Source organism: Diceros bicornis, chromosome 26 (genome assembly GCF_020826845.1).
Source record: "Diceros bicornis minor isolate mBicDic1 chromosome 26, mDicBic1.mat.cur, whole genome shotgun sequence".
Classification (NCBI taxonomy): domain Eukaryota; kingdom Metazoa; phylum Chordata; class Mammalia; order Perissodactyla; family Rhinocerotidae; genus Diceros; species Diceros bicornis.
The window spans coordinates 6,556,069-6,569,588 of NC_080765.1; the positions used below are offsets into that span (position 1 = coordinate 6,556,069).

The following is a 13,520-nucleotide window of genomic DNA, read 5'->3' on the forward strand; positions in this document are numbered from 1 at the left end:
AAACATATAATGCCCGGGGGGAGTAAAAGCATTGAGTTTTTGAGTGAGAACAAAGTTAAATTGTTGTCAGTTGGAAATAGACTGTTATATCTACAAGGTATTTTATGTAAGCCTCATGGTAACCACAAAGTAAAAACCTACAGTAGATACAGAAAAGATAAAGAGAAGGGAATCAAAGCACACCACTATAGAAAATATTCAAATCACAAAGAAAAGAGGAAGAAGAGAGAAGGAAGGAACAAATTATCTATGAAACACCCAGAATAACAAAATGGCAATAATAGGTCCTTTTGATCAATAATTACTTCAAATGTAAATGGATAGATGAATGGATAATAAAAATGTGTGTGTATACATACATATATATATACACACACACAATACACACACACATATACACACAAATGAGTACACATATAACTAATGAAATCTGAATTAGCTCACTGGACAGTACCAATGTCAACGTCCTGCTTTGATACTGTACTATAGTTACACAACTTATTACCACTGGGGGAAGCAGACTGAAGGGCAATGACATGGCACCTCCCTGTACTTTTTTTTTTTTTGTCAACTCCTGTGAATCTATAATTATTTCTAAATACAAACTTTACAAATAAATAAAATTTTACATTAAAAGAAATGGATACCTACCGGCCGGTTTGTGAAGACAGAATAACATTCTTTCACTAGTACTGTTTTGATCATGTCTGGATCTGTGATAGCCAACACAGGCCGTCTACCATCATAAACCCTGTTGGGAAAACAGAGCTGATTACATTGAACAAGCTGGATTCTACAGCTGGAGCCAAACCTAAAAGTCCAGACTTTCATCCTGACGTTACAGAATCCATACTCCTAGAGATGATGGTGGAAATAACATTAGAACATTGGTGAAGTCTAGGTGGTATGTACATGGGTATTTCCTGTACCATTCTCCATAATTTTTTCTATGTTTAAAGTATTTCATTGTAAAAAGAAAGTGAGGTTAGTAAATAACTGAACGTAAGTAAATTGTCTGAGAACAAAACAATAATTAATTAGGAAAGTCCACCCACTCTGTCATTAAAAATTATAATTCTGAAGATCTATCAAAAACATAACAAATGCATATGACATAATATTAGATGAAAACTGTAGACATACTGATCACAAATATATAAAAATGTGTCTACAGATGGAAAAAGATTTGGAATGCTCAAAAAGACATAGTAGGTTTATGAATTATTTCGCTGCCCTATTTCTAAAATGTCTAAAAGAGACTCTGAACTGAGATTGCCTTCCATACGGCGAGCGCATCATCATAACAACAAGTCTATCTGATGAAAGTTTCCAGAATACTCACCCCCACATTTTTCCATACTTTTTAAAACATTTCTTGTCAAAATCCCAAAAACCCTGCAGGGAGAAATAAAATTAGATTACTAATCTAAATGTATTGAACCCTACCTATAATTGGCACAAAAATTACTCAAAACCCATGATATCAGTCTTCCTATGTTTTACTGGCAATGAGAGGGAGCTATTATTCAGACATGTCTTAGAGGAAAGAAGAGAAAATAGAGGAGATATCTGAAACGGAGAATTTAATTTTGAATTTTCTCCAAGTATCATAGATACTAAATGACTTACCCATGTATATGGATACTAAGTCACTCCTTTGCTTTCTAAAGTGTTTTCCCTTGTACATGCTTGTCTCTCAAATCAAATAACCCTCTGAATTGTGACCTCCATGGACACATGAGAAAACTGAAGCTGAAGAAAAGTGACAGTGCCCTGCACACTCTTTCATCTCCTAGTTAAGCATCCTTTTCATTTATCTCATGATCCCTCCCTAGAATTCTAGCAGAATTGGGAAGTTTAAGACAACAGTGACCTATTTCAGTCTAGCAGATTTAAATAAGTCTAAGCCATGTTTGTTGAGTGAGAAAGTGAGTGAGTAAATGATTGAATGACAAAGTGGACCTGCTTTGCAATTTTCCAGCTCAACATGGAAAAGATGGGGAGAAGCCACCACTCCACAGAGCAAATTAAAACACTTGCTCTGAGTATTCATTTCTACAACTTAAAAAAGAAAATCTCCCCATCACTAAGTTTCAATTGTGACGTTTTGACTATGCAAAAAAAGGCCGCAGAAATGTGGATCTTGGGGTGAATCCACTAAGGAGCTAATCTGAGAAAGGGAGAAAGGAAAATATTGCTTTTTCAGAGGGAAAAATATATGAAAGTTCTGAGGCAGTAGTTAGGCACTGAAGGCCTCACTTGGGAGAATTGGGATCTAAGAAACAAACCTCAGGTCTGTGGGAATCTAGGCAGAGACCAGCCTACATGCAAGGTTCTCCCTCTTGCAGTTTGGACATGAACTTGAAACCTTCCACCCAGGGACCAGGTGCTGGGAGAGGCATCAGAGCTGAGTTAACCACAATGGCTCCACCAAAACTCTCAGTCGACGTGTCACCTAGTATGTTCCATTCAGTTACATTATACTGTTAATAATGTTGCCCAATCACCTCCCTTCTAGTGATTTTGTATAAGTGAGTCTGCATTTATTTAAAAAACACACACAACTCAATTAGTGGTTGAATACATGAAGTCCATTGACAGCCACCATCTTGTCTCAGCATACGCACTCACTGCTCAGACTCACCCATAGGGCGCCTCCTCTGAAGGAAGAGAAGTAAAGCAGAAAGCTCTTGTTCCATCTCTCAAATCCCAAAAGATGTCACAGGTAGCAAAACGGGGAATAAATCAATGGGTATAACTGCAGGGGTTTAGCAGTTCCTGAGAGAATTCACGTATGTGCAAAATACCTGACAATGAATACTTGGGCTGCCTTTAAACTGATGTTTAAAAACTACTCAGCAGGGGGCCCCAGTGGCCTAATGGTTAAGTTCGGTGCGCTCCACTTCAGCAGCCCGGGTTCAGTTCCTGGGTGCAGGCCTACACCATTCGTCTGCCAGTGGCCATGCTGAGATGTTGACTCACATACAAAAAGAGGAAGATTGGTAATAGATGTTAGCTCAGGGAGAATATTCCTAAGCAGGAAAAAAAAAAAACTACCCAGAAGGAAGGAGAGAAAAAAGAGCTGCTCAGACCTTATGCTACAAACAGGAAAGTCTGACTCTAGTGTACACACTTCATGAGCTATAACTGGGAACTCCCTTCTTTATTTTCTCCAAATACTAAGTGCGATTGTGCCTTCCTGGGAATCTGCACCTGGCAGAAAGAAAATCCTCTTCACGAGGCTCGCAAGTTAGAACATCAAGTCCTGTGCTGAATCAGCCAGAGAGCTGGGCTGTCCAACTGAGGAAAACCTGAGACTCCTAACAGCTGACAATAGACCCCTGGGGTAAACCTGGCCATGTGCTGGGTGGGGCCTATAACACCATTTCTGGGAAGATGGAAAGCTCAGATATTCCCCCTGAGCAGGGTCATTGTTACTATGGAACTAAGCTGGGATTTGCAACCATAAGAAGCCAAAGAGGGGGCCGGCCCAGTGGTGTAGTGGTTAAGTTCGCACACTCTGCTTCAGCGGCCCTGGAGTTTGAGGGGTTTGGATCCGAGGCACGGACCTACCCACGGCTCATCAAGCCGTGGGGCAAAAGATGTTAGCTCAGGGCCAGTCTTCCTCACCAAAAAAAAAAAAGAAGAAGCAAAAGACGAAGTACAAACAACACTCACCTTACGGTAGCTCAGAACATTTCCAAAAAAAGGCAGAGGTGTCGGCCCAGGAATTCCCAGCTTTTTAAAAAGTCCATGAGTATAGGTGCCATACCTACAAAGTGAAAGAAAGAGCCAGGTTGCAGGTATTGTGGAATAGGTGTTGGGGCTGGCCAGTGCTCGCCTCAGAACTGAAACACTCAAGAGAAGGAGATAACACGGAGGCAATAAACAATAACAGCAACTCCAATAGCAATAATTACATTCGCTCATCTTCTTTCCCAACACCACTGCAAGACCCACAAAAAGTAATGCTAAGTAGCTAAAAGCAGCTGAAGTCTCCATGGTCCCAATCCGAGAGTGAATACTTGACAACTGTTTCCAAACTTGAGGGCCCCTGAGAGAGTCAGGCTGGAATTTTTCCAGGGAATTCATTCATGTCCGTTAGTAACTTGACTCTCCCATGATTTAGAGATTCTCATTCTAGGTAAAAAGGGGAAAAGATTTTTTCTGCTCTAATGAGATTTTGCATAACTATATCCACTGAATAACACTGACTGACTGAGAGCCTACTGTGACATTATTGTTACCCTTGGCCCAAAGACTTTTTTGTTTTTCCTTCCCCTATGCCCTGGCCCCATTTTAGGATTTGGTCCTTCTTAAATCTGTCTTCATACAGGCCTTGGAGCAGCCAGGGTTCTTACTTCAATAGAGTGAAGACTGTTTAAGGCTTTCATTGGCCTTATAGAATTGTGAGCATCATTCAGTCCCACTCAGGATTCTGCTGTCAGACAATTAGGTTGACTTGAGCTAAAGACAAGGGTGATTGACACATATGTTACCCCAAATGATACTATATAAAGGATCCAATAGACAAGAATCCATTTCCAGACTGTTCTACCTCTCGTGGCATCTGGTTCTCCAACCTGTGATACTCATCTGCTACGCACGGTGCTAGGGAACACTCAATGTTCAAGATGGTCAGTCACAAAGCAGTTAGTTTACTGCTTCTGTGCATTAACTGTCTCAGAAACCCATTAAGCGTGGTGGTCCCTATGGTAGGCCTGCCTGCAACTCATCTTTCATCTGTCGTGTGTGGAATCCCACAACTGGGGGTTCTGGATCCTTGTGTTTCTTGAGACATGGCAGAATAAAGGAAGAAGAGTGGCTGAGGGAAGAGGCTGCCGGCAACTGTTTTAACCATGAAGTTGCTAGGCTTACAAGACTTACTCTGTAGAGGCAAATTAGGAAAGTATGGCTGAAAAGTATGTTATGTATAAATGGTACAACATTCTCTACAAGGACTTTCAGCAAAATATAGAGGAACTTCCAAACTTCAGGCATCCTCCTGTTGATAGAAAAAGATGCATAATGCAACATAAAATGAGTAACCAATGAATGTTCCAGAGAGTGGAATTAAGACCTTGTCTCTTCTTCTTTGGAGGTTAGCCTTTAAGGCTGTACAGGTTCCAAATATTCTGTTTTAATCCAGCAAATCTTATAATATGTGATAAAATAAAACCAAAAAGTTGCACGAAAGGACCTGTGTTTGAAGGACCCAGCAGAGGCACCTCGACCAATTGGGCATTTGCATCCTTCCTCCAGAACAGTTGATGGAAGTATGAACACTGACTGTGAGAAACAGGGGAGGCCTCGGTTAGTCCCACCCAGTTCCTTCCTATACCGTAACAACAATGGCAAATCAATTAAACCAATTTCTGCTTCTGAATTTTCAATGTGTGATATGAACTGTCAAGTGAGTCCAAGAAATTAAGTGAATATGTCAGCAACATTGGTCCCCAAGGAAAGATCTGGTCTAGTGTCTAAACTCAACATGGTTCCATATCAAGGCAGAGTGTGGGCTGGGTGAATTCCTCAGTTTCTTTCCAGCTTCCTTCTTTTTAGTAGAGTAATGAGGCTTTTGGTACAAATGAAGGTTCTAACAATAAAGCCAACTATTTTTATTTTGTTTATATGTATTGGCATAAAGAGGGCATTTTCTACTCTACAGCTACTGACTCTTGGCTACGGTGTTGTTTGTCCAGTGGTGACACTATCTGGTGACAGTCCTACTGCCAGCAGACCACACACAGAGTGTTTAGATAGTGTCCTGATCCATATGCTTCAAGCAGATGAGATGCTAACCCTGCTGCGCTGTAGGACCAGGACCGAGCAGGATCGCTGCTCAAAAGGATAAGGAACATTCTTCCACTTTATCCTGACTGTGGGAAACAGGGGAGGCCTCTGTTACCATCACTGGCTCACAGTCTCCTGTACTCACCTGCACTGAGAGATTAAAAGAAACTTCTGGGCAGGGATATTTAAATGCATGTATACAATCTGCATCGTAGAAGTATATATTTGATCCCTAGATTCATATTTCTCAATTTATTCTACAAAGGTGAGGTTATTTATGCACTTTTCTAGCCACAAATACTGAACCAACAGCCCTCTTTGATCCTTCAGAAAGTACCTGATGGAAATAGTTTTATCTCAGTAAAATATCTAGTATGAAATAGAATGAAATTAAAACACATCAATTAACTTTAAAATGTCATCAGTCAGAAAATATGTTGCCAAAATACACGGATATCCTCACATTTCTATCAATGAATTACAACTAGATTTATATTTCCTATGTTCATGTTATCATGATTTTCTAGTCTCAGAAAGTGAGATTGAGACAGAGGTCAAATGTGACATGGGGGGGCCTTCCCTACTCACACATTGAAAATAACTCCTCGCCCAACCTGCACTATGATACCAGGATCCCACCATTGAAAGGAATTCCTCTGCTGGATGGTTTTGATTCATCATCCTGTACTGTAACATAAAGGGAAAAAATATATAAAATACCAATTGGCTTTTGGGGCTTGTGCCTTTGAAGGCTGCTAGCAGATTTCATATCAGGGAGAAAAGAAATCTCTATGCTGATGCTAACCCTCCCAGACACTGGAAGGAAAAGGTAAAGGAAAATAATACAATTTGAAGATTTCTGCCAGGTTTCCTCTGCTCTAAAGATTTCTCATTTAGGGAAAATAGTTCTGCATATTACATGATGGGGGAATTGATTCTTAGGAGGGAATACATAGGTGAGGGGAACAGCAAAGAAGGATGAGCTGAGTCTGAGGAGAGCAGCAGAGCAGACTCCAGCCTTAGCAAATTCTAGGGGCATCGTGTGAATTGTGTAAATGATCCCCGATAGCAGGAGGCAGGGGAGTGGGAGTCACCTGAGTGACACAGGAGCCAGTCCTTCTACTTGTCTTTTGTAGTAAACACAGAGCCTGGAAGGTGGAGATTGTGAGAAAAAAACTCAAGCAACTTCCTCCTGCCCCCAGGATCCCCAGACATGGGAAAAGGGTTGAGGACTCCACTGCCCAGTGGCCTGTTGGTTTTTAAAGAACCTCAGCTGAATTCTCATTGAGTGGTTAGGTCCAGACTGGTAGTCAGTCAGAAGATCATCCACAGGAGCAAATAATGTCACTAAACCCTCCCTGCTACAGAAATTTAAGGTGAGGGGGCGTACTCCTTCAACGAATCTGGGTCAGATCAATAATAACCTCTCACGTGTTTCTAGCATCCAACAATTAAGCAACTTCCCCTTGATTAACTCGTTTAATCTTCCAAACAGATGAGAGAAAGGGGATCTGTTTAGCTCCCCAAGTCCAAGGTTACAGAGGACATGAGCCTGGACATTTACTCACAGATAGAGGAGCACCAGGCTGGTAGCCAGGATAACCCAGGTTTCTGTGGAAAAGCTTGGGGTCAGGTCCATGGCCACTTTCCTTCTGAGATTCTCTCCTCTGAGTGTTCCTTTCAGCAGTCAGTGCTACTGTGTGCAGACCTGTGGATACAGAGCTTCCCTTCCAGCCCAGCGGAGATTCAGTGAGGCTGGAAGGTTTAAGTGCTGGGAAAGGGGGCGGTGCTGCAGTTGCAGCCAGTAGGAAGGCCATCTGTGCTCCACCTGCAGGCGCCCTCTCCACCCTGAGAGTTGGCACAGCATCATGGTTACTCCCAGTTTGATGTCCTTTGAGTTCATATTCTGTGGTAAATCAATAAACAACTCAATCAGTGTTATCAGTTAGCCCAAAGGTTACAGAAACTCAAGTAAAGCTACTGGCCATCAATAGATCCTTTCCCATGCACTATCCTCTGCCCAGAAATCCACCTGTGCCCCCTAGAAGGCTCCTACTCATCCTTCAAAACTCAGCTCAGACTGAAACCCCTCTAAGTCTGTCTTCACCAGCCTCCTAGAACAGATATAACCACTTCCTCCACTGAGCATCTTCTATTTCCCCCCCAACTCTGTTATTGTCCTCTCTGACCTCCAGCACCATTGTTGGTTGCCATGCCAAGTTCCCTTATCAGACTGAGACATTCTCAAGGGCACAGTCTGGGTATTAGTCATCATTAAGTCCATAGTCCCTAGCAGAGTGCCTTATGCAGAGGGGACATCCAGAAAGGTATTGGAGTTGAGTTGGTAGAGGTGAGATTGCTGGGCCCCCTGTACGTCCTTTCCCTGTGGCTCATTGGTGACCACACCATCTTCCTGGATAGTTAATACAATAGGAGGGCCTAGCTGTGCCTGGACCACCATCACTACACATTCAGGATGATCCATCACATTCTGTTGATGAGAGGGCTCCTGAAGGAGAGGCGGGACGTGGACAAGGTGGTGATGGCTGCACCAAGTGGTATCAATTCATTCTGTGTCCTGCCCAGCCCCTCAGAGGGTCCTGCAGTAGACAGCCAGTTACACAGATCCTTGACCAAAGACTGGCCCTCTCTCTCGAGAAAGATCAATGTCCAAGAACAATGGGTGTGAAGGGAGTGAAGAGGAGAAAGCAGCTTGGATGGCCAGGTGGACCCCAACCACTTTAGCCACCAAAGATGTCACCACAGGCAGCACACAAGCAACCAGGACTCTAAAAAAGTGACACGAGATTTTTCTCCAGGGCAAAGAGGTCAGAGCAGATGGCTTCCTGATTTTTGATCAGTGGGGGAGTTTCTAATTGGTGGTGAGGAGCTGGTAAGGAGAAAGCCTGTAGTAGCAGTCATTGTCACCTGTGAGCCCCCCACCACAAACCTGATGGGAAAGATCCAACGGCTGAGCATGTGGAAATTACACCAGCTCATTATCATCACTCTGACGCATGCTCTGTGTCTGCTTGGCCTGAGAAACTGTGGGTTGTGTGGAAATCAAAACTCTGAACTCGCCAAAAACAGAGACATTTAACCTGTGTTTGTGCACTTCCTTCTCTCTTTATACTTTCTCACCTCCAGCGCTTCTGCAGGAAGTGATAGTCTCCCCTCACCAACTCTTTCTAACTCTCTGACTTGAAAGTCCCCAGGGCTGCCTGTCACGGGCCTGAGTAGGCGGATGTCTCATTGGTAAACTAGCTCATGGCCTCCTTTTATTTACTTGGTATCTTGTTATGAAATCTTAAATTTATACCATCACACTTTGTCACCTTTGGGTTAAGGTTTTCTCAAGGAGGCACCTGGTAAAATCCATAGCTGCCACTGGAAAGTGTACTGCACGAATGCATCTACTCATTCATGCACTGATCCCAAGACAAGTGGGTGAATGTTATGTGTAGGTATCCTGAAGGCTGTGGGCTAGAAGACATACAGTCCCCTTCTTTGGGAGCAACATCCCACTAGAGGGAGAGAGACACACAACTGTTCTCAGAACATGGATTACCACTGCAATCTGTGGCATAATGGAGCCCCACAGAGAAGTAATTAAGGAAAGAAGTGGCTGACAGCTGCAATACTAACAAAGGACAGACTTGGGAAGCTGGAAGATGATCCCCAGGAAAAGTAAGGTGGAGAGTCACAGGAATTCCAATATGTTTCTGTGTCCTTTTTGTGCCTTCCCTGGGCACATGCTAAATAGGGTCATGCGATCACCCCCGGTTTACAGATATAGAAACTGAGGCTCAGTGACAGCAAGTGGCTTCCCAACAACAATTGATCACAACATAGTATAAATAAGCTAATAGGAAGGGAGACAGAAAACGCTGCTGCTGCTGCCCTGAAATACCAATATCCAATGTTTGCCATTTCCTGGTAAGGGCCACTATGGGAACTACTGAGACCCAAGGCTGAAAGCCCAAACTGGTTAAAATTCTGGTTCCTATATCCATGGAGACCCTCACAACAGCTGTCCCATGGGTCATCCAGAACAGGGATTCCACCTCATCTCAGCAGGAACAAAGACAGATGCAAGTCAGGAAGATACTAAGGACATTGTTGGGTAGGATCTCTCCTCTGTACTCTCAACCAGAGAGGTACACAAAATATATCCAAACAAGGAAAGACTAGAGTTTCATCTGATAACTATTGACAACTTAATTCTCTCACCTAAACACAAAGCCTTTCTTCTTCTTCTTGAAAACAAAACCTCGATGGAAACTAATATATATTCATCTTCCTCCAAAATGCATACTCAGCTACAGTGATTTTGTAACTAAGCCAAGTATTACCATCCACCTGCCCTGGTGGGTCTGAAGGGCCTTGTCCAGCTGGTTTGGATCTAACCTATGGTGATAAGCTAGTCATTGCTTGGGACTAAAATGTAGCCAGCACCATTTGCTACCCAATGCAAATGGCCTTCTCTGCAAAGGGAAATAATAGAAGGCATGATTTCTGTGCCCCTTCATTCCACAGAAGGGAACACCTAACATGAAGAGACTCGCATAACAGTTGTGCTGAAAGTGTGAAGGAAGACACTGTGTGGTGCAAGAACACCGCGCACACCTTGTCTCACATCTACTTTTTTATGTACTAATGGGCTCATCATGCACTTTCAAATCTCTGTTCTAAATGCTTAGGGTACAAATATGACTAAGACCCAGACATTATTCAGATTGAAGATAGAAACAAATTAAAAGATAATTATAGTAGAGTCAAGTAAGAGTAATCATACAGGTATGATAAACACAGTGTCTTCATTAACAGAGAGTGGCTTATCTGCTGTCTCGGTCTCCTTAGCAATCGGTCAACGTTGACCCTCAAATAACATTCAGGGAAGCATTAGGCTCAGATATCAAGACAGTTGGAGGTTGTCAGGGACTCAGTGATACAAGGAGCAACATCAGTCTGATATTCCTGATAATTTATATTCTTATCCCAAGTAGTTGCTCTTCTGGGAAGCCTGTCTTGACTTCCAGTGGCCAATAAAATTGCTCCTGGTATGGGGAGGAAGTGTTGCTCTGGAACGATTTGTGCATTAGATTCAAATTTCACAGGTTGTAATCTGGAATGTGCAAAAAATGAAAGCAAGATTGAGTGTCTGTAACTCAGCTCTCAAGCCCATGTTCTTCTCAGTAGGACACACCTTGGTCTTGCCAACTTGGTGTAACCAGGTGGAATCTATGTTTTCATGGATGGGACTCATTCTTGTTGGGGGAGTGGTGAGGAAAGCGGCCGGTCCATGGACATTCTCTCTCGGCATTGGAGGAAAGAGCTCCTCTCTTCAGTGTCATTATATGTTGTTTGGGCTCTATGCCTGCTGTGCTCAGGCTATGAGTCAAGCCAGACTATAAAAGAATCAGAATCCTTGCCCTCATGAAGGCACAAGGGAGAGACATACTACACAAATAACCACACAAATAAATATTGAGTTATAAATCGGGACACGTGCCATGAAGTAGCAGTATTGGACACAGTGGACCCTTCATCTTTCCTTAAACTCCCTGCTCGTTTGAAAGATATGAAGATAATGGAATCAACAGGACTTGATGCGTTGGAAGGATGTGACCTTGGGCATGCCTGGGCTTGTTTCCTCCTCTGCCCTGTAGGAAATTGAACAAAATCAACCTAAGAGGACATTATCCCAACCACAGGACCCCTTCACTGCCTGACTCTCTCAACCTCTGTGTCTTTTGTGCATTTTCTAAACCCTCCTTCCTCCTTCTTTATTCTCCTTATTGTCAATTAAGTTTTCCCAGGTCCCCCATACCAGTTTGGAACCAAGCATCCTGAGGGCAAGGTGGAGAGCAAAGATGAAATAGCATAGACCTGGGAGAAGACAACCACCCATTTAAGCCCTGAACTCTAAATTCTAGATTGGCTTCTCAACTGGAACTGCAGAGAAAGAGGCACGGCATACCACACACACACACACACACACACACACAGAGCAAGATACAGCCTCAAGCAGTGAGAGCTAATATGTATCATTCTGAGTATTTGGCTTACATGAGCTGGTTCAGTCCACCCAACAATCCTATGAGATAGGTATTATTATCATCCCTACTTTATAGATGAGCAAACTGAGGCACAGAATGATTAAATGACCATCCAAGGTCTCATCACTAATTCCTAGCAGAGTTGCTTTCAAATTTAGATTATCTAGCTTTACAGCCCAAGGTCTTAACTTTAACCAGGTTCAAGGCCACGTAGAATTATCAGGGGGACTAGCACTACATCTACATGAGAGGGTAGTGACCAGCGCTCTGCCCCACCACAGAGACAGGGTGAGACCCCAAAGCAAGCCTATCGATGAGGACTGGGGTGACACAAGGGGATGTCCTTTCTGACCCACACCAGGCAGAAAGCCCCCTGGCTCTGAAGTAGAAGCACTTCCAGAGGCTTTACAGCAAAGAGAAGAGGAGGAGGTCCTCATGGGTGTTCACATTCTACTCCATCCAGAGTGTCTCAATCCTGATAAACTAACCACTAACATATCTACCGCACTATCCAGTTTACAAACTTCTTTCATGTCTCTCTTAACTGACCCTCAAGACAACTCGGTGAGATAAGCAGTGGTGGGATTATCTTAATTCCCACTTTACAAAGGTGGAACAGAAATTCAGGGTGGGGAAGAGTCTTGCCCAAGCAATTAAATAAATCCAACACATGGAGCAGATCTTGTGATTCCCAATTGTGCCTGTGGCATACTAGCTTGTATTTCTCCTGAAATAACTAGGCAGGTTGTGTCAGTCTCACATCACATAAATGTGTCCTTCCACACCTCCCAGCACACTTGCACTGTAGTTGGAAAAATGCTAGCGATGGTTGCAACCACAAAATTGACATGCACATCCTTCTACCCATTACTGAATTACATATTGACTGAACTCGAGGTGACAGCAGATAGGGGATGTTGCAAACAGTTCTGATATGTCTCAATCAGAATGATATGGGTTTCCAAGAAAGCAGAGATAGAAGATGATGAACCAAGGGATGAGTAGAAGGGGAATCAGAGAATGGAAGGCAAATTTCAGAAGACCATGTGGAAAGGAGTTAATGAAACAGGAAACGTAAGATGAAGGAAAAGATGAGTGTCACGGGGTATGTTGCAAAAGAGGGCAAAGCCTTGGATGTCTCTCCTAATTGTTGCAGTAACCTCCTAACATTTTTGGCCTGACCCTTGGCTGGCCTCATCCAGGGAGTCCCCTACTCAGCCACCAGACAGAGTCTGGTAAACACGGATCTCGTAACATTCCTCACTGCTCAAACCCCTCCAACCACTCCCATCATCCCCAGGATAAAATCAAAACACCTCAGGGTAGGAACGCAGGAGGCTTGTTCATCTGGTTACAGCTGGCTTCTTCAGTCTTGTCTGTTCACTTCCCCATGTGTACATGATATTTAAAGCAAATGGTATGATTTGCCACTATCCAAGCTCTCCTAATGAGACATGTTTGTATCTCATTGTGTCTGCCAGGAATGGCCGCAACCCATTTTCCAACTGGACACTTCCTAGGCATCCTCCAGGAGTCAGCCAGAGCATCAATCATCTCCAACAAGCCTTGTCCATTCCCCAGCAGGTAGGCCATGGGAAACAACCCATTTCTGCACAGTCACAGTTCTTATGGAGGAACATGTAGTGACTCTCAGCCCAGGATACTCCT

The 13,520-nt window shown here is 43.3% G+C and overlaps 1 protein-coding gene across 1 annotated transcript in view; it reads right to left on the minus strand.

Moving 5' to 3' along the window:
* LOC131422200 (cytochrome P450 3A12-like) overlaps positions 1-7,432 on the minus strand; it is a 48,677-nt gene extending 41,245 nt beyond the window's left edge. The window contains exons 1-4 of the mRNA XM_058569208.1: positions 7,362-7,432; positions 3,679-3,772; positions 1,343-1,395; positions 652-751 (exon numbers count right to left, since the gene is read on the minus strand). Coding sequence (XP_058425191.1) covers positions 652-751; positions 1,343-1,395; positions 3,679-3,772; positions 7,362-7,432 — 318 coding nt within the window. The remainder of the gene's footprint in view (positions 1-651; positions 752-1,342; positions 1,396-3,678; positions 3,773-7,361) is intronic.
* Positions 7,433-13,520: the final 6,088 nt, after the last annotated feature.